This window comes from Limanda limanda, chromosome 15 (genome assembly GCF_963576545.1).
Source record: "Limanda limanda chromosome 15, fLimLim1.1, whole genome shotgun sequence".
Classification (NCBI taxonomy): Eukaryota; Metazoa; Chordata; class Actinopteri; order Pleuronectiformes; family Pleuronectidae; genus Limanda; species Limanda limanda.
This window is the reverse complement of record NC_083650.1, coordinates 2,000,920-2,022,269: the sequence shown is the minus strand read 5'-3', so window position 1 is coordinate 2,022,269 and position 21,350 is coordinate 2,000,920. Positions and strand designations below refer to the sequence as shown.

Here is a 21,350-nt window from a genome sequence, read left to right as displayed (position 1 = left end):
CTCTACAGTCATAAGTTGTGTCATGTTATAAAATATTCTTTGGTATTTCAAAGTTGATGAATCTCTTCCTCGATGTGCCACGCCCGCCCGGAGGGAAACAAGGGAACAGTTGCTCACCTGTTTGACACCATAAGGAGTTTGTGACTTTTGTTGGACTTCCCTAATAATTACTGAGGGGAAGTTGACATTGTGCACGTTCATGGAAAAGCCCGTAGTTTCTAGGGCCTCTGTCTGGCGGGGTGCCAGTTACCGGGATGACTCTGTCCACCGCAACCCGGTGTCCCCTGTCTCCCGACTAATTGTCAGGGACAGCCTGGTAATTCGGCAGGTAATAGCACAGCAGCCCTGTGCTAATGGATTCCTGCCCGGGAAATGAGACCTTGGAACCGCCGTGACAAGATGACTGACAGCCAGATTACAGCAGCGACAGACGGAGGACGGGGGGGAAAGACGGGTGCACGCAAACTGAGAGGAGGGAAAGAGAAATGAGGAACATGGTGGAGAAAAGAGGAGAGACGAAGACAGGAAGAGAAGCTGGAACTTACGTTTCAATCTAAGCTCACAAAAGTTATTTCCATTAATACCATTAACCACAGTTTCATAATAATCTGAATACAAATGTTACACAACATGTAGCTTCAGGGTGGATCTGTGTGCAGACTCACACACACACAAACACATTGACTCAGCTGTCGGCACCTGACTGACTATTGGCAGCGTCACATCATTGGGCAAGTGGACCATCAAAAAATCCATAAAGTTTTTACCTTCCTCTGCTGACGGGCCGAACATCGGTTGTTTTCACTTCAGCTGTGCAGGATCCGGCGATGGGCCTGTAGTGTCAGCCGGCAGCCAGACCTCGGCAGAACACTGGCCATGTATCCGTCGTTCTGCCATGCGTGAGCCCCCCCTACATGTGTGTTCACTGGGCAATCTCAAAATCTCAATAATCATCACCCCCTGAAATCCAGACACTCCGCCACAGAGAGACTGGGATGTGTAGACCTGCTCATTCATCAGATCATCCAGTCAGGCAGCCGTGTTGCAGCGAGCGACGGGTAAAACTCTGCAGATCCACGTGAGGAGCTTCAATTAACGTTCACATTAAACATCAGAAAGGGATAAAAAGTGAAGTCAGCTTTGACTGTGGCCTGGTTAGAGCATTTATCAGTGTGTTGCACCTGCTGGAGCCAGTTGGGTTAAAGTCTTGAGAGTTTACTTCAAACGGTGCGAAAAAACTAAAACAAATAAAAACCCTTCAGTGAGTAGTGGCTCTGCAGCAACACCTGGTTGATGAGAGAGGTCAGAGGAGCACGGCTGGACTGATTGAAACTAACAGAACGGCTACAGCAGCCCAGAAAAACACCATTTACAACCTCGGTGTGGGGGGGGGGCCTCTCAGCATGAGCAACACATCCTGGAGGCAGATTGGACCACAACAGAAGAAGAACACATCAGGGCCCACTCGCCAAAACTGGACGACTGAAAAGGTAAAAAGAAGCATAGGAGGTAGGCAGATGGTCGGGTCTGATTTTGGCATCAGCCGCATCCATTCTTTTACCCAGAATGCCTTGCGTTAACAGTCAGGTGTTCCACTTGACCCTCAGTCAACCAAGATCTGAATGCAACAACCAATCTGAGTAGAGCTGCTGAGCATGTGCATCCATTTATTATATCCACAATTTACACATCTTCTAATGACCACTTCCAGAAACCATCATCTTAAACTGGTTATGTGAACATAACGTGACCTCCCCCCCCACTCACCACATCACAATCTGGGGAGTCGCGGCAGTAATGTGCATGCGACCATTCTGCAGAAGAAGGGATTCCCAGCCCAGGATCAGTGATTCTGCTCAGGTGCCTCCTGAACCTAACGATCTCTGCTGCAGAGCTGCACCTTCTTCCCCTGAGAGGAACTGTTGAGAATCCTTTTACCAAAACAAACTAAGCAAACGGGTCTTTATCGGATTTGTGTGAGGTTACAATTGTTTGCTTTCAGTTATAATCAAATGTAATTTCTTCAACGTGTTTTATTCTTAGCATTGAGGTGGAAGAATAAGCAAGAAATTCAGAGAGATGATGATTAATTCGACTGAGGTGAAGCAGCAAATTGTTCAAATTCTAATGGTTTAATTTGCTGAAAGTCTTATTTTCAGCTCCTAATAAATAATAAGGTAAAAAACATTTGTGAATTAACATAATCTATCATTTAGATCATCACTGCAGAATATATGCATGTTTATAAACACAGAGAAATGGGTGTTTTATTCAATTCATTTTAAATTGAGATGTTGATGCTTTAAGTGGGGAAAAATGATCCAACACTTAAAGTTTCGGTGTAGCTCAAACTCTCGTCGCCCTAATGTGACACTTTTTTGGAACGTCGTCATTCCACATTTACAAAAGGGTTTAATCAGATATGTTTATTCCTCTTTAATCTCCACGCTGACAGAAGCTCAGCGCCAGTGGGTGGCGTTCACGTAAAGGTTATCCCAACGCCGAGGAATCAACTATTTCACATTTCAGTATTTATTAGTTAACTTCTGTTTGAAGAGACAGAATTTAGGAAGCTTAAAACACAACGACGGTGGAGGAGTCAGAGCTGGAAGAGGAGGAACTGAGATTATATCATTTTGATCACGTTTTCTAAATTGTGGTAGAATATCTGATCCACTCTCCAAAGTCTGGGATACAGATCAGTGTTAATAATGGATTCTAGGTAAAATCAAAAGCAAAAGGTTTGTTTCAACATTTGCCTAAATGACGGGGTTGATTTCGCCGCCCTCTGGTTTCAGTGGCAAAGTTTCAAAAGCAAGGACCCAGAATAAACTAAAATCAGCTTCACTCGTACGCAGCTGTGTCCCAGTTCAGGGGCTGCGTCCTGCAGAGTCTGCATCTGAAGCCCGATTGGATCCCAGCAGCGTGACTGTCACATCTCGTCGGATCCTTCTGTCGCTGAACTATCCAGGGATCCATTCCACACCGGTGACGACCCTCTTAGGCTACCTATGCGTGTGGCTAAGCTGCAGTAATGGCTGCTCACGGTGCGATGTAAGAGTGGGACAAGCTCGGCCTTCTCCGATAACTTGGTCTACGAGGACGTGGCCGAGTCCTGTGAAGGAAGCAGCTCTTTACTTCATTTTTTGTATGGAAGTAATGGCATTAACGTCATTTTGGTATAAAATTTAGAGTGGTACCTCCTTTATTCTACACTTCTTTAGAACCATGCTACAGTTTTTAACAGACTTAACTTTAAAATGCTTCATCGAGGATGAGAAAAACATGATACACGCTTTTCTTTAAGCTCCTCAATTATATTTGGTTAAATATGTAATTTAGCATTTTAAGTTGACAGTTTCTGATGTCTGTTCTCATGATGGTGTCCCCTCATAGCGATGGGAGGTGTTTCTCAAATTTGTGTGGACTCTACAGGTTGAACTCCCCGGTCACCACCTATTCCAGAAAATCTTCGCACCTTAGCACTGTACGTGCCCATAGCTCTCTTACTGTATATATTGTTTTGTTTTATATTGTTTTATGTTGTTGTTTAATGTCTGATTGTTATTTATGTACAGTGCACTAACCACACCAAGGCAATTTCCTGTATGTGCAAATATACTTGGCAATTAAAAGAATTCTGATTCTGATTCTGATAACTTGGTCTATGAAGACGTGGCCGAGTCCTGTGAAGTAAGCAGCTCTTTACTTCATTGTTTGTATGGTAGTAATGGCATTATGAGTTATACCTCCCGTATTATACACTCCTTTGGAACCATGCTACAGTTTTTAACAGACTTAACTTTAAAAGGCATCATCGAGGACGAGAAAAAACATGATACACACTTTTCTTTACGCCCCTCTTGGTTTTGGTTATAGTACTAAAAGCCGCAATGATATTTAGACTGTTAAATATGTAATTTAGCCTTTTAACTTGACAGATTCTGATGTCTGTTCTCACAATGGTGTCCCCTCACAGCGACGGGAGGTGTTTCTCAAACCAGGGTGTTTTCTGGGGCTTGCTGCAGTGAGCGTCAGACGGGAAACACTGTTACTGAGCGACATCGTTCAGCGGCGACAGATGGATCGAGCGTCACAGTGTGAAACACGACATGGGCTGACCTGGGTGAGACTGATGTAAACATGATCGGTGCCTGATTGCTTCCTTTCCCACAAGAGAAAGGAAATGACAGCTGAAAGCAGCATTACATTTTACGGGGAAATCAAATATGGTTGTTTTCAGATTGAAATCCTCGGTCGGTTTTCAGGAATTTAGGAATAAACAAGATCATTCCCAGATTTACTGTCATCTTCTGGGTCACTGGATTGGATTCTCCCAGTCTACAGCCATCACGGGGGAACAGCCGGTGTAACAAGCACGTGAAAACATAATCCAATCAAGTATTTGGAATATGTATCTGAATTCTCTGTGTGATTATGATGTTCCCTCTCTTGACTTCATCCTTCACGATTTGTCTGCTGTCTTTCATTTGCTCACGACAGAGAAGTTAATCACAGATGAGATGACAAGTTATTTGTTTTGCAGTTTCCTGCTGTTCGTCTTTCTGTGTCTGTCTCTGTCCAACTCCTGTTGTCTTTATCCCTCACTCCATTTTGTCAGTATCCATCTGTCTCTTTTCCTATTTTCTCTCTCTCATCGTATTTCATGTTTCCACAGAGAGGAGAAGATGTTTGGTTTGTTTCCTTGTTCATCACACGTCTTCCTCCTCCTCGACTTTTTCCTTCCCGTGCTTGTAAGTCAGATTTCTCTCTGTTCTCTGCATCGCCCTCTCAGCGTTTCTCAGCTCAGATGAAAGATCACTCTCGTCTGCCGTTTGTTGTCTTCGCTCTGAGAGTTTTTCCTCTGGTTCTCCGCCACATGCTGCTCGACTGACGGCTCGGGTCAAATGAACTGACCTGCTGTGCATCGCTAATGTGCTCCAGGGGAATCAATTAAATTATGCTCACTGCGGGGGAGATGAAATACATAACGCTAGCATCAAACTCCTCAAGGTTACGCAGTATTTAGCCCCACCGCTTCCAGCTGTTTACTTTAGATGAGGCAGGTTTTTATCAGACTGAGACGCACGTGTCCGGCGGTCGGCCGTGAGACGAGGGCGAGGGCGGTCGGCAGCCGTCACAAGAAAAGACACGAGATGATCAATGGAACTATTGGGGGGGGTGATAATACTTATCTTTTAGAAACTTCCAGAAACCGATATATCGCCCTCTACATAGATATTTTTTTAAATGGGTGATTCCAAAGATATTGCTATCAAACCCTCATGAAAAAAATAAACCTATTTGATTCATATTTAAAAAAAATCATAAACGTTATTTGGAATGCATGATGTATCATAACTGTTAGTTTAAAGTATTTTAGCAGTATTTTCAGGATTTATACAAGTGTTTATATTGTTCATGTCTTTATTTCAAGTTGAGTTTTTCCCTGTGAACTCTCCTCGAGATCCCTCAGACGCTGAAGGGCTTTCGAAGAAGAGGAGAATGTAAGAGCTGCTGCTGCTGTGGAGGTAATTGCACGAAATACAAAGACTCACATGTGGCACAAGAACAGAACATCCTTCTTCTTCACCTTGATACCTTCCATCTCTTCTCAGCTTGTTCACGTCTCTGACTAACCCGAGGTCGCATGAGGCTCAAACACAAAGACTGCAAACGGCCGCGTGCATAAAACTAGAAATCATGAAAAACACGATATTCTCTTACAGCCTCAAAAACGTGAAGTGCCACCGTCAATTAGAGGACATGTATTTTCAAATAATAATTTTTTATCGTCCGATTTTGTCAATTGAAACAACACCAGCAAAAGAAAGGCCATTTAATTCAGAATGAGATTTTTTTTTAACTAATCTGTTGATCTTTATTCACGTTATTTAGTACCTCAGTCCTATTGTGTGTGTGTCTGTGTGTGTGTGTGTGTGTGTGTGTGTGTGTGTGTGTGTGTGTGTGTGTGTGTGTGTGTGTGTGTGTGTGTGTGTGTGTGTGCGTGCTGTCAGGTGAACTCAGCTCCGAGCCCAGTGATGAGTCACCCACCGTGGCTGCAGGAGTCACGACCCCATTATACGCAGGTCACACACCGACCTTTAGTGCGAGTGTTTACGGGAGTGGAAATCCTGCGGTGGTCAGATTGTGTACTTTAGGGATTACATACCTGTGTGTGTTGTGTGTTTGCACGTGTGTGTGTGTGTGTGTGATGTGAGATACATATTGACATACAGAAATAACAGTTATGGACAGAATGAAAAACTAGAATAATGAGAATAGTGGCAGCATATTTACAAATAGACGGAAGTTTCAGTTTTTCTTTGGGTTTATTCATTTCTTTATTAATTTCTCCGTCAGCTTCCAGAAAGTGATGGTAGTTTTCTTGGGACAGTTTCTTTCTACCTGATGAATCATTGTCAAATATTCACCCTCCTTTTATTTGCAAACTTGGCCACTTTTATGATAGACACTCAGACCCCAAAAAGCTATTCATCCTGTTTTAAGATCCAAGAAGTAAAAGTTATTTTTGCTTCAACCACTGAAAACAATCCTCCCGACCCCACTTGTGTTGATGAGATGTTTACGAGCCGGTCTCCTCCCATCAAGGTGTTGTTACCCATCAAGCTAAATGCTGCTCTGCTGCCCGGGACCCAATCACAGGACTTCTCCACCATCAGGGACCAAAATCCAAGTAAATATATATAAATTAAAAAGCCATCAGTGCTCTCACCTCACAAGAACTCAATGCAAGTAAATATAGTTCCACCTTAACCAAGAATCCAGGCTAATTAATATATAGCAGCGCTCTGATCATTTGGGGACCAAGTGATCATTTCTCACCTGGGGCCGGTTTTCTGTCTCTTTTTCTTCAAGAGAAAAAGCAGGTCAGAGTTTTTACTGGGCGGGTCTCCCTCAAACCAGTTACACCTCTGTTACTGGATGTAGCTTCAAAACTCCCAGTCGGGCTTTAACAAGAACTTTGAACAGTTTGGAGAAGTCACTATCAGCCCTCTAGTCAGAGTAATCTGATTACAACAGTCCGATCAGATACTGTGTGTGTGATATAGTGTTTAATATTGAAACTAGAATTAGAAATCCTTCCTTCACTCTGGCCGTTTCTTTCCCATGACAGTTATCTGTATTCATGAAGGATGAATGTCAGTTCAGACTAGAGAAGACTTCTTGTCATATCTAACTTGCTGCCTTCATTTTTGTTGGAGTCGCATTAGAAGCAAAAGAAAAGTGTGCTTTTAAACATTTACAGCCCAAATTCAAATGATTGAAACATGTGAAATATATCAGACACTGGAAATGAACATGAAGAAGAGACGGACGTTTACAGGAACTCACAGTCTTTGTATGTTCTCCCCATGTTCAGGTCAACATTCACATGTAAATCCACATTTCACACGACACATGAGAGGAGCCAAACTGTCTCTGGACGACAGCTTCTTAAAAATCAGTCCAACATCTGTCAGGCCTGATGCTTAGAAGCTGGTGTCACGAGGGGAAATATCATTTCTCCCTTTAAGCAAACGTGTGTGTTTCAGCCTCTGGATTTTATTCATAAGCTTCTTTGTTAAATGACATGTTTGACTCTGGGTTTTGTTTGATGTACAGACGCGTCGCAGGAAGCTGCCGTGAACCGCTGCGTCTGACTGACTCTTAAAAGCAACATCTCCTGTTATTTATTTATATTGGTTTTCTGTTGTCACACTAGGCTGGCATTTACCACACTCCTTTTGTTTTCTAAGTGACTCCTTTTCTTCGACTGAGAATTTTTGTCTGTTTTTATGAGTCACATTATTGTGTGTGTGGAAGAAATTAAGGGAAATGTTAAACAAAGGCATGTGGGGGGGGAGAGAAGAAGCAAACACAGCTCTGTGAGTGACGTAGGTTTGAATCCAACATCGTGGTTGTGCAGGTTATAATGATTAAGGGTTTCTAGCTTCGTTAGAACCTGCAGGTTTCAAATGTACTTATTTACTTTATTTAAATCCTAACTTTGTGCGACGTCCTCTGCTCCAAACCCTCGACCCTTGAGGACAAACTACCATGAAAATGATGACTGTGGGTGTTGCTTCAATTACAGGACAAAGGAAGGTTTATAACCGGATGAACGTCTATTTTCTGACTTCACTTGTATTGTGTCGGCCAGATGGAAAACGTTGGCGGGCCGGATATGGCCCACGGGCCGCCAGTAGATGTTCCCTGACTTAAAGTGCTAGACAGACGGAAACAGGTTAAACACACACACACACACACACACACACACAGACACACACACAAACACAATTCTATTTACACATCCACTCCAGTGTCATCAGGCCCTGCGCTGGTTTCTCAGTCTTCTGCTGCCATCTAGTGGAGACAGGAGTCGATTCACTCATGTCTGGGTTCACTCAAATCACTGCTTTAACTGAGTCACTATGAACCAACCACATTACAAAATACCTGAATTATTTGAATATTTTGAGCACAAGTGTAAACCCGATAAGGAGGAAGTGACACATTAATAGGAGATGAATACGTTTCTAAAATTGAAAAAAGGAAAAGTTTGACTTGATCAGATCATGGTGGGAAAATAATGTTTGAATAAGCAGCAGCAGAAGGATTTGTTTAACGGCCTCAAAAGACAGAAATATTCTCCTTTCCACATAAAGTAAAATGAAATAAACAAAGACATTAAATGCTTATAATAAACTGCTGGAAGTAGTTGGGGTCTGGGTTGGAGATCAGAGATAACTGTATGAGAGAGTAGAGTTGTTTCTGCTGGAATACTTGAGCTGTGTTTTCTCCATCTTCCAGATTTCAGAAATGTGCACTCGGTTTCTCTCTATTAATCCGAACGGAAGAACCGTCCCACACACACGACTTGTCCTCGTGTTCGCTCCGGGCTCGAAGCTTCAGCTCGGGGCCGAGTTTCATGGGAGAGATCCTCTTCAAAAATGTTCTGTCATCAAACCAAAATCCAATTTCCATTTTCACTGATTTCTAACTCAACTCAGCTTATTCAGCTGGTTGACAGCTTTACTAGAAGAAGATTGTCTTTGTGGTTTTAAGTCGGTTGCAGTTGGAAAATCACAGGTTCTGGATATGTGAGCATCGCACAGATTTATACATCACTGAGCTTCATAATCAAAAAAAGACTTGGAAATTTTACTTTCTACAACAACTGCAAAGAGACATCAACAGATTAAATGTTTTCATCTGGTAAAAAGCAGAAAAACTAAAGGCCGGCGCATGCTTCTGCGTTGTCAGGGGCCCACAAGCACGCAACTGTAACGCAGGACTCGTTGTCATTCATGGTTTTCCAAGCGTTGCACGTGTTGCCATGCAATTCCCCGCCGGAACACTAGGCGCAGTAATGTGTGTTGCACGAAGAAGAGCGCTTTATTTACATCGCCACGGCGGCTCCTCGGAGCCTTTTTCTGGCGGACAAATCCGCCGGTCAGTGACGGGTTTTACTAGTGGACATAGTTTTGGATCTCTTCTGCCAAGTGCTCTTCTATTTGGTCCATATTCGTTCTTCTAAATCTTCTGTGGTTTCCACCGGTATTATCGGGCATGAACCGGAAATGCGACTCAGGAAATTATGTAGTTAGCAGACCAATCACAGCCTTGCCGGCTACGTGACGCTTGCGGAGTTTTGCCGTCTAGTTAGAAAAATTGGCCGACGCACGTAAGCACGTAAGAAGGGATACGTAAGCACGTAAGAAGGGATACGTAAGCACGTAAGGGGCCCGGAAGGGCTCTTACGCTTCCGGGCCCGTGAAAACGCAGAAGCATGCGCCGGCCTTTAAGAATGTGCATTTGTGAAGCAATTCTCGAAACAATTTAAATTATTAATCAAAGTTGAAATAAATGATTGAGTAATAATTTAACACACTACTGGTGAGTTTCCAATCATGGTGGGTACTGGTGCGTGTGTGTGTGTGTGTGTGTGTGTGTGTGTGTGTGTGTGTGTGTGTGGACATGTTTGCCATTCCATCAGTGACACGTCTCAGCTGTCCTCCTCTCTGTCCCTGTCCGTCTGTCCATCTGTTTTGTCTCCCCTCCTCTCTCTCTCTCTCTCTCTCTTTATGTCCCTCACTCTCTTGAGCTCATGTCTCACTGATACCAGACTCTTAACTGGAGCCCCCCCCCCCCCCCCCCCCCGCCACCTGTGGAGAATCGATGACAGTAGTTCACAGGGTTGTGTCTTAATTCTGATTCCTGCGTGCCGGCAGGTTATCTGAAATCCACACGCAGCCACGGCCTCTTTGATTCCGTGTAAACAAGCGAGGCCGCGTAACGAGGGGTCTTCGTTACAGCGATGTATAAAAGGTATGTGCAGAAGGAGCTGGTGTTGATTTGTGCATATTCAACACACTCACGCACACACAGACACACACTCACACCCAGCTGTCTCTCGTACCCGGCAGTGTGATGAGAGGTTCAGATGTTGTTGGGTGGGGGAGGTGGAACGGAGAAACCAGAGCTCACAGTTCACATACTGGTCGACCCACTGTTCCACCGTTCCCAGGACTCACTTCAGACTCCAGAGTGCCGGCTCCAGGGCACACGTCCGTCTCCCAGTGACGACTGCTAACTGGTTCCCGACACACTGGTAAACCCAATGCTGTAGATTACCAAAAGGTCTGGTGGAGATATGAATCTTTCCAGATTCCAGATCCAGATTCTGCTGGCGGGGATTCTCTGTGCATTCGCTGGTAAGTTTAACATTTGAATGATAATAACCATGTAAATGTCAGAAACTGGTTTTGTTCAGCTGCCAGAGACGGACTGAGTTCTGATGGACGAGTGTCTCCGTTGTAAGAAAAGTATCACACGTGTTAATTTCATGTTCTCTGTGGATGAAGCACTGATCTCTGTGGACAAGTGTCTCATGCAACTGGACACAGTTTCCTGACAAGAGACCGGAGAACCACCAGTCCCCAAAAACAGCCTCAAAGACTCACATAAAAGTTGTATTTCGCATCTTGGATGATTCCTTATTGTGAGCAGCATCCTCACTGTGACTTTAAACAAATGACATAAACCTAAATCTAGAAGTTTAACTTTCCAGCTTATGGCTTTCCATGCAAAACACTTTGAGAAATCACTGTCGGCATTTGTCCTTCAAGAAGCAGCTCGGCATTGTTCACATTCCTCGCTGCATTTATATTTAAGGCATTTACTGTAGCTGGTGTCCCCTGTCCCCCGCCCCCCCCACCCAGCAGTGATTTATAACCAGGGAGCAGGTATGGATTAGAGTCTTTTGTCCAAGGACACGTGGACGGGACACATGCTTGTTGATGCACACACCGCCTCTTGGGGGAATTAAACCTGTGACCTTTTGAGTTCTGTGCGCTCTGACAGCGGAGTCGACCCGGCTTCCCCTCAACGTGGAGAATGTGAAGAAGAGTAAGGACTCCAGAAGTCACAGAGTAACTTGAGATGAGAGAAGAAGAAGAAGAAGAAGAAGAAGAAGAAGAAGAAGAAGAAGAAGAAGTAGGAGACGAAGAAGAAGAAGAGCCAGAGAGAGAGAATCTGGTTTAACTGGGTTATTAAGAAGAAAGAACTGCTTATGTTTGGTAAATCGTGACAAACCAAAACAAACTCGCTTCAGGAACTGAGCCTGTGTTCAAGCACCAAGTCACAAGAACAAGGTGGCGCTAGTGTTGCTGGGTAATCAGAGACGTAAGTGTTGTGATGTCATGACTTTAGCCTGTGGAGAAGCCGACTGGTCCTTAAAAAGGTTTGTAAGTTGAACCAACTCCGCACCAGCACGAGCAGCAGGTTCACCTTGATCCAACAGATGAAAGGTTCACATATTACCCATGATCCTCAGCTTCCTTAACCAAATCCGCCAAACTCCGTTTAGAATTCTTCATATTTTAAAGGTTTCCAGGCTCCGACCTCATCCACATACACAGACCCTTCACTAAAAGCTCAGACAGGAAGGAAGACGCTGATTCTAACATGTCCGGTTCATCCATTAAGGAGTGAAAGCAAATACAGACAGGACTTTAATTGCTGGAAACATCACCTTACCACCAAATTTCATGATCAACTCACACCTGTCAGGAAGCATTAGGGTTATTGCTGCATCCCAAAAACAATATGTGTGATTTCAGATTGACTGTAGACAAAATTAATAAAGCAGGAAATTTCCCCCAAGTCAAGAAAAGGCCTAATTACGGCTCAGTATGTAGATTTAAAACGGAATCGACTTGCCCTGATGTATAGAATCATTCATCCAGAGATAAAAGCAGAGTTGAGAGATTTGATCAGACGTAATGTAAATAAAAACTATATATATTATATTATATTCCCAGTGGTTATCTCTTATTTACGTCGATAGTCAAACATTCAGCGTCTGCACCCGAGAGATTACCAGTCGATTCGTTTTATTCAGAGTTGGCTCATGAAGCGGTGGAGACAAATTGATGCGATGGTCAGATAGAGGGGGGGGGGGGTGGGGGGGGATTGATGCAGCCTGTACGAGCCACCAGTCAGTCGCACGTTATCGCTGCAAATGTGCAATAAAAACGCTGCTTGATAAATCATCCTCAGGGTTTTATTCACGGAAGCTTAGAGTTAACGTTGAAAAATGTTGAAACGGATCATTCCAGCTTTAAAACAGAGGATCGTCTCGTCTCAGGTTCAATAAATCAACATCCTTTGATCTTAGAGGTAAATCATATTGTTGATATAGTTAATAATAGTTTGAAGTTAGAATGAGCATCGCTTCTTAATATGAAAGTTACTCATGTGGTTTGGTCAGTTTCTCTGGTCAAAAACATTATTTATCTAATATCTTGAAGGAAAAGAGAAAAGAGGTCGCAGTCGAAAATTAATAAACTTTAGCTGCTGATGAAATGTCCTAAACAATAGATTCCCTTTCTTCAGCAGTATTTTTTCAGCCATCAGCCCTGTTCGGATATAAACTGTGTTTCCACTCATTATGGACACAAGTTCAACTTAAACTTATCTCCACAACCACATTTAGACATTTAGGATGGCGCCACGAACGGCTGCCACGGTGTGTTGGTGTGCACTTCTGTGTTTGTTTTTAGTATTTATATTTCCTACACCAAGGCAATTTCCTGTATTTGCAAATATACTTGGCAATTAAAAGAATTCTGATTCTGATTCTGATTCTGAAACAGTAGGAACGAGCCTCGAAGCTTCATCACTTCAGTGTCGTGCCGAGTGAGGAGGGGCAATGATTGACAGCTCCAAGTGGCTCCTCTGTCCCGCCTCCCTTCTATTTTTGTACGTGGCCACATCAAAGCATGCTCGCAGGACAACAGACAGGGAGACAGACAGGGAGACAGACAGGGAAACAGACAGGGAGACAGACAGGGAGACAGACAGGGAGACAGACAGGGAGACAGACAGGGAGACAGACAGGGAGACATACAGACAGGGAGACAGACAGGGAGATAGACAGGGAGACAGACAGGGAGACAGACAGGGAGACAGACAGGGAGACAGACAGACAGGGAGACAGACAGGGAGACAGACAGACAGGGAGACAGACAGAGAGACAGACAGGGAGACAGACAGACAGACAGACATACAGACAGGGAGACAGACAGGGAGACAGACAGGGAAACAGACAGGGAGACAGACAGGGAGACAGACAGGGAGACATACAGACAGGGAGACAGACAGGGAGATAGACAGGGAGACAGACCGGGAGACAGACAGGGAGACAGGGAGACAGACAGGGAGACAGACAGGGAGACAGACAGGGATACAGACAGGGAGACAGACAGGGAGACAGACAGGGATACAGACAGGGAGACAGACAGGGAGACAGACAGGGAGACAGACAGGCAGGGAGACAGACAGGGAGACAGACAGGGAGACAGACAGGGAGACAGACAGGGAGACAGACAGACAGGGAGACAGACAGGGAGACAGACAGGGAGACATACAGACAGGGAGACAGACAGGGAGACAGACAGGGAGATAGACAGGGAGACAGACAGGGAGACAGACAGGGAGACAGGGAGACAGACAGGGAGACAGGGAGACAGACAGGGAGACAGGGAGACAGACAGGGAGACAGACAGACAGGGAGACAGACAGGGAAACAGACAGGGAGACAGACAGGGAGACAGACAGGGAGACAGGGAGACAGACAGACAGGGAGACAGACAGGGAGACAGGGAGACAGGGAGACAGACAGACAGACAGACAAACAGACAGACAGACAGACAGACAGACAAACAGACAGACAGACAGACAGACAGACAGACAGACAGACAGACAGACAGACAGACAGACAGACAGACAGACAGACAGACAGACAGACAGACAGACAGACAGACAGACAGACAGACAGACAGACAGACAGGCTGAGACCATGTCAGACCATCAGTGACGTGAACGCAGCATCTGTACACTGCAACACTCTGATCTCTGAGCTCCCAAACCTAAAAACAAAGTGTCAGTGTGTGTCACAGTACGTGTGTTAGTGTGTGTGTGTGTGTGTGTGTGTGTGTGTGTGTGTGTGTGTGTGTGTGTGTGTGTGTGTGTGTGTGTGTGTGTGTGTGTGTGTGTGTGTGTGTGTGTGTGTGTGTGTGTGTGTCCCTCCTCTCTGCTCCTAAATGAAACAGGATCCTGGCTCGTCTGCTCAGTTCAGGCTGAGGATGGATCAGCAGCAGATTCCAGAAATACCAGTTGGAGGATGTAACTGGAGTCAGGATGTGGCTGGTAGCACTATGCTAATCTGCAATGTCACATTACAACAAAATAACACGACACGCGCGATGACATAAACAAAAGCAACGCGATGTTACACTCGCGATACATAGTGTATATGATAACGGTGAAGGAGCCAACACGCGGGCGAGAAGATGTCACAGGTCGTTATAACCACTGATTCAAGTAGCAGCAGAAAATACAAGATCATATTAACGTTTGTGAATACTTTAAAATTAAGTTGTCATCAGAAACTCTTGATATCGATAAATCAAGATTAAATAACAGTTTAATTTCTTGAAAGTATAAAGTGAATATTGCAGTTATTGGTCAGAACATATGACCAATAACTTTGAGGGATCTTTGCTGAAAGTGTTTGTGTCAAACTAAATGTATCTGGAAGCAAATCGGTAAAAACTTTGAAATCCTGCAACCAGAACAGTTTAAAAAAAAAAATCTAAATCTTCTTTGGATTAAAACTTGAAAAGGTTTGTGAAGTTAAATCTGTGGAAGGTTTCCAGCACAGATTTTAGTTTTGACTAGAATTAGCAGAAACTTAAGTCTGTAAATCTGACAGAAATAAATCAACAAGTAGAATGTGTTGAGATTTACAGGTGAATCTAAAGGAAGCAACGAGCAGGTCGAAAAGGTCAACGAGTGTTAGAAAGTCATCTGTCACTTTCTGTATCCTTGAGTCGATCCTAGATTCTCCATCTTGCTAATCAGACACCAACAAATGATGGTGGTCTAGTTTTATTTATATTTTTTAATAACAGGAAGCAGATTTTCTTTGAGGAGGTGTTAAGTGCAGGTTAACTTTTCAGAGCTCCACCTGATCCTGAGTTAATGTGCAGCTGATTGGCCGGCCCTGGGTTCCTCACGCAGCCTCTTAGCACCGGATCAGGTTCGGTCCAGGGTCTTAGGGCAGGAACACACTCGCTCGGGCCACTCGAGGGACGTTCAGGGCCGAAGGCTTTTCACCAGTTTGGAATGTCGCTCACTCAACTGCTGTCGCTTTGGATCTGTCTGCATCTGCCTCCCTCTCTCCCTCTCTCCCTCTCTCTCTCTCTCTCTCCCTCTCTCCCTCTCTCCCTCTCTCCCTCTCTCTCCGTCGCTCATCGGATACTTCCCCTTCTTCCTCCCTCGCTCCAGCTCCCTTAGTCACCATGAAAGGTTTTAGGTTGCCGGTTCTAAGCCAGGGAAATTGTTTGGAGAGTGAATCACAGTTAAAAGCAAGCTGTTGGCTTCAGCTGTGGTTTCAGTTCTGGTAAAAACACATTTGTGGGGACAGTGGCACCGGCCGGGTTATGACAATACGTCGTTCTCAATGTGCACCTCACTGAGACCAAAATAAGATTGGAAACAAATGTGTGTGCAGTTTAACTACGAACTGATGCTAGTTCCAAATATGACCCGAAGTTTTCAGCTTCATCCAAACAACAAGTAAAGACTGAACACCTGATTGAGTTGTTCTGTCTCCCAGGTCCAGTCGTCTGCTCCGAGGACGAGACGACTCTGGTGAAGAACCTGTTCACCGGCTACAACAAGGTGGTTCGACCCGTGAACCACTTCAGTGAAGCCGTGGTCGTCACCGTGGGGCTGCAGCTCATACAGCTCATCAGTGTGGTACGTGAGGGACTCGGGCAAAAGCAGAAATTTAAGAAAAAGGAAATCAATTACCTAATTACAGCAGCGTGACATTTCGCTCCCTGTATTTTCCCTCGAGGCTTCAAGCTTTGTTTTCTGGTTGTTTGTGAAGAAACTAAATAGAAATAAAGTTTGTTTTGTTACATAAAGACAGAAATCAATAATGATCTATTTGTAGCAGCTCTTTTCTTAACCCTGCAGTTCTTTAAAGCGACTTTACTTCTTGACACAAGAAATCGCAGTTTGTTTTTTCTTGGAACCACTTTAACCTTCACTTGAAACTCTTGAGATTTAAAACTGTGTAACTTCATACGAACACTTCATACTGTGGCAAGAATCGTCCTTAAGATTAAAACAACATAATCAAGTTGACCTTTGACAGTAAATGAAGACCTCATGACAGCCAAACTACTTTGATCGCCCCCTGGTGGCTGGCTGCAGTATAGGTCACACACCTTGGCTCCTCCATGTTAGCAGACCACACTAATAAGTCAAATTATCTGAAACATGGTCATTTGAGGTAGTTTAGATTAAAAATTCTGAATACAAGATATTTGAGCATTAATTTTGTACAATGACGTCTTGACCTATAGAACAAAAGCTGCTCCGAGCATTAAAGTTCAAGTTTTCTCGGTCTCATCTTTTCTTCCTGCATCTCTCAGGACGAAGTGAACCAGATTGTGACCAGTAACGTTCGTCTCAAACAGGTAAATATGACTGTGGGTTATTTTAAGATAAGTAAAAGCAGCAGAACCACAATAATAAAATACTCCTTCATTGGTAAAAGTACCGTGTTCATGTCATTCAAGTATCACACGTAATTTAAGTACTTGTGCAAATGTATTTATTTGAAAATGACTGGATAACATGGAGTTGGTTTTAACAATTTATCCTGTTGGGTTGTTGAGTCTATATCAACGTTTATTTTATGACCTGACAACATGTTTTACAATAAAACACAGATTTAAAACGTCTTTACATTCAGTCTTTGCTACAGAAATGACTAAATGATCTTCATTTTCGAACCGTCCCCTCAGCGATGGCTGGACGTGAACCTGAACTGGAATCCAGACGACTACGGAGGCATCAAAAAGATCCGAGTTCCTTCCACCGACATATGGAAACCTGACCTGGTTCTATACAACAAGTAACCTCCCCCCTCCCCCACACACACACCAGGTCCTTTAGTGTGAACACGCCCACAGCCAGCTTCACTTTAACGTCTTCTCCTTCTCTGCAGCGCCGACGGCGACTTTGCCATCATCCATCAAACCAAAGTTCTGCTGGAGCACACGGGGGTGATCACCTGGAACCCGCCGGCCATCTTCAAGAGCTACTGTGAGATCATCGTGCTCCACTTCCCCTTCGATCTGCAGAACTGCAGCATGAAGCTGGGAACTTGGACGTATGATGGGCTGCTGGTCGCCATCAACCCAGTAGGCGGCGCTTATTCCCAAACTTTACTGTCTCTTAAAAGAATAACAAGTAGATCATATAAAGATAAAGAATTAGGGATATGGAGAAAGATTAATTCAAACATAATCATTACGTTTGAATCCATAATAACTTATCATTAAAAAGCAGAAATAGAAAGTGAACCCTCTAAATGAAAGTCCTATCAATATATCAATAAATTGTATATATGGGCGAATAGATGATACGAGCCATCAGCGTTTATGTTTGCATATTTGTAAACTTTAATTTTACAGAATGAACAAGTTTTGATTTTAAATCAAACATAAAAATATGTTTATTTTTCTTAATTCAAATGATATATATTTGGTTGTAGTTTATTTCCATTTAATAAAATTCATGGTTTAACTGTAATTATTTTATCAATATATATATCACTCAGTCAGGCTCGACTCTAAAACCAATTATCATTATATACCTTTCCTACAACCCTTTTCTTACGTCAATAAAAGTACATAAAGGTTTATAATTCCCTTCTCTATCAGAGTATCTTCATTATTTTGACCTCCTGTCTCTCAGGACAGCGATCGGCCGGACCTCAGTAACTTCATGGAGTCGGGCGAGTGGGTGCTAAAGGATTACCGGAGCTGGAAACACTGGGTGTACTACACATGCTGCCCCGACACACCCTACCTGGACATCACCTACCACTTCCTGATGCTGCGGCTGCCGCTGTACTTCATCGTCAACGTCATCATTCCCTGCATGTTGTTCTCTTTCCTCACCGGACTGGTCTTCTACCTGCCCACCGACTCTGGTAAGTCCGTCCTGGTGGGTTTGGAGCAACGCCCTGAATTTATCAGCTGCCACAAGAACTGTGGGACTGGGTTCTTTCATTTAAACCAATAATAGATTTATTTTCCAATCATTTGCTTGTATGAACTCCCCATCATCAAGTTTTCACTATAAAGAAAAGTGAAGCCAAAGCATCTTGACTGCCCCCTGGTGGCTGGCCAGGTCATAACCCCACCTCCTCCATATTAGTATACGGGACATGGACAAATCTTAAAAGTCAGAGTACACATTAAATATTTGTCATATTCTAGTCGTCCTTATGACACTGACAGAAACAGGATGACACGTCATGATTGACAACTGACATTGACTCGCGATTGGTCTAATGCACATATGGGCGGGACCTCAATGTCGCAGCTACACAACACGATCACGACTGCCTCCAAATGACGTCATCGGCACAAGGTGGCGACGTTTGAGAAGCGTCGGCCATCTTTATATACTGTTGATTGTATAATAGTAAGCCAACACAGTTCACTGCAGTAAATAGCAACATGTTAAAGTTTATTTATGCACACAAAAATGTGTTTTTAAAGTAATAATCCAGGTGATGGTCTGATGGTCTGTCTCTGCGTCTCCAGGGGAGAAGATGACTCTGTCCATCTCCGTCCTGCTGTCTCTCACCGTCTTCCTGCTGGTCATCGTGGAGCTGATCCCCTCCACCTCCAGCGCTGTTCCTCTCATCGGGAAATACATGCTCTTCACCATGGTGTTCGTCATCGCCTCCATCATCATCACCGTCATCGTCATCAACACCCACCACCGCTCGCCCAGCACGCACACCATGCCTCCCTGGATCCGCAAGGTCCCTGATCGGTTCTCTACCTCAATGTTGGTTTCATGTGTGATTAAGTTTTGACTGAAACATGCGTCTGCCTGCGTCAGGTCTTCATCGAAACCATTCCCAACATGATGTTCTTCTCGACCATGAAGCGACCGGGTCAGGAGATCCGACAGAAGAGGCTGTTCCCCACCGACATGGACATCTCCGACATCTCAGGTCAGACCAGATAGAAATCTGAATCACGGTGTTTGAACATCAGATCAGAATCCGGAGAATCATCTGTCCCTGTTCTCCTATGCAGGTAACCCCACCCCCACAAGTGTCAACTACCAGTCCCCCATCAGTAAGAACCCTGACGTGCGCAGCGCCATCGAAGGAGTGAAGTACATCGCTGAGACCATGAAATCAGACGAGGAATCGAACAATGTAAGATACAGCACAAAACAGCAGTTGAGCCAAAGTGCTTTACGGTCATGACAGAAATAAAGATGCAAACCTCTTCGCATGGAACCTGTGGTGCAGAGACAAATTTACAGAACTATATATTGAGATGTTTTTCATGTATCTGCAAAACAAATTTCAACATTATATCATCAAAGAAAACATCAGAATATCTTTCAATGACACAAAAACAAGGTGAACGGAGGCACAGCTAAACTCGGACAGACTCATGGCATCATCACAAAATGTAACTTTCGGAGTCAAAGTTCCTCGATTATGACTTTTCCTCTTCCTACCCCCAGGCGGCCGAGGAGTGGAAGTTCGTTGCCATGGTGCTGGACCATATCCTGCTCTGCGTGTTCATGGCCGTGTGCATCATCGGGACGCTCGCCGTCTTCGCCGGGAGACTCATCGAGCTCAACATGCTGTACGGGGCCTGATCCCATCACAACAGACATTTGTCACCTGGAGATATGAGAAAACACAATTCGATCTTTCTCGCACATGCAGACAGACACACACTGAGTTGACTGTTGTGTCTCTCCGTCTGTTGTCACCTTCTATTGTCTGCGTTTGTGTATTTAATGAAAAGCAGGAGAAAATCTGGATGGGTCATACTTGAAGCTCTTGTCATTGCTGACAACCTGTTCTTGGTGATTTTATACCTGGTTTTATCGCTGCCGAGTGAATTCTAATCATCTTAGAAACAAACCGTAAGCAGAATGAATGACATTAGTGACACTGTCTTGGTATTTGAGTGCAGACGAGATTATTTCCTGTCTGGGGAGTTTTATTGTTTTGTTTTGCCTGCAGACGCTCAAATGACTTTTTTATTTACGGGTTGAGGTTGAGATACGAGGCAAAACTTCACGTCACACGTTTTGATTCAAAAATAGAAAAACTACTTCCACTGCTCATGGGTCGGTGACCTGGTTTGATTTGTCACTGATGAGTGTGAATTCCCCTCGACTCTCTTGTCCTCTTTCTTTAAGGCTGATTTAGTTTTGAATATCATTTTTGGGTAAATGAATTGATTTCTTAATCACATCAGTTTGAACTGATCTGAATATTCTTCAGTGAGGATCCATAAAAAATATGTTGTAGTTGGAGATGATGGTGAACGTAGAGTTTGTTTGAGTCGCAGCGCAGATGATTTAACCTTTAACCTTCTCTGCTGTTAACTCAGATTTCATTAGTTTAAAATTAGACCAGATAAAGATTGAAATTATCATTTAAATAAATCCGGTTTGTTTGGGAAACGTGAGATGAGTTTTGTGCAGCTTTAACTGAAACAGTTTATGATGAAATGAAAGTGAGGAATTCCAGAAGGTGGGACTTGTCTGTCACTGCTGCAGCGTTGCTACGTGTTCACAGCAGAAGGCAACTTGATTTATTTTGCAGCCGTGAGACAAGTTCAGTTTAACAACACAGTAATGTTCTATTAAGTAATATTGCACTGACCATTTGTTGTGTTTTTTTTTTTTTTTATATATATTTCTCTTTGTGT

At 43.8% G+C, this 21,350-nt stretch overlaps 1 protein-coding gene across 1 annotated transcript; it reads left to right on the top strand.

The window, feature by feature from the left end:
• The first annotated feature begins 10,657 nt into the window (after nt 1-10,657).
• chrna1 (cholinergic receptor, nicotinic, alpha 1 (muscle)) lies at nt 10,658-20,283 on the top strand. Its single transcript, XM_061087738.1, has 10 exons — nt 10,658-10,718; nt 16,187-16,329; nt 17,013-17,057; nt 17,388-17,497; nt 17,591-17,786; nt 18,343-18,580; nt 19,200-19,423; nt 19,504-19,618; nt 19,704-19,828; nt 20,146-20,283. Exons 1-10 carry the CDS (start codon nt 10,658-10,660, stop codon nt 20,281-20,283), a joined length of 1,395 nt encoding a protein of 464 aa, XP_060943721.1.
• Nucleotides 20,284-21,350: the final 1,067 nt, after the last annotated feature.

Bases quoted from the DNA above. Each gene is read 5' to 3' on its own strand.
- chrna1 (XM_061087738.1), top strand. From the start codon at position 10,658: ATGAATCTTTCCAGATTCCAGATCCAGATTCTGCTGGCGGGGATTCTC. The intron at 17,058-17,387 runs GTAAATATGACT...CCGTCCCCTCAG, and splicing joins GTAACGTTCGTCTCAAACAG to CGATGGCTGGACGTGAACCT. The intron at 19,619-19,703 runs GTCAGACCAGAT...TCTCCTATGCAG, and splicing joins GGACATCTCCGACATCTCAG to GTAACCCCACCCCCACAAGT.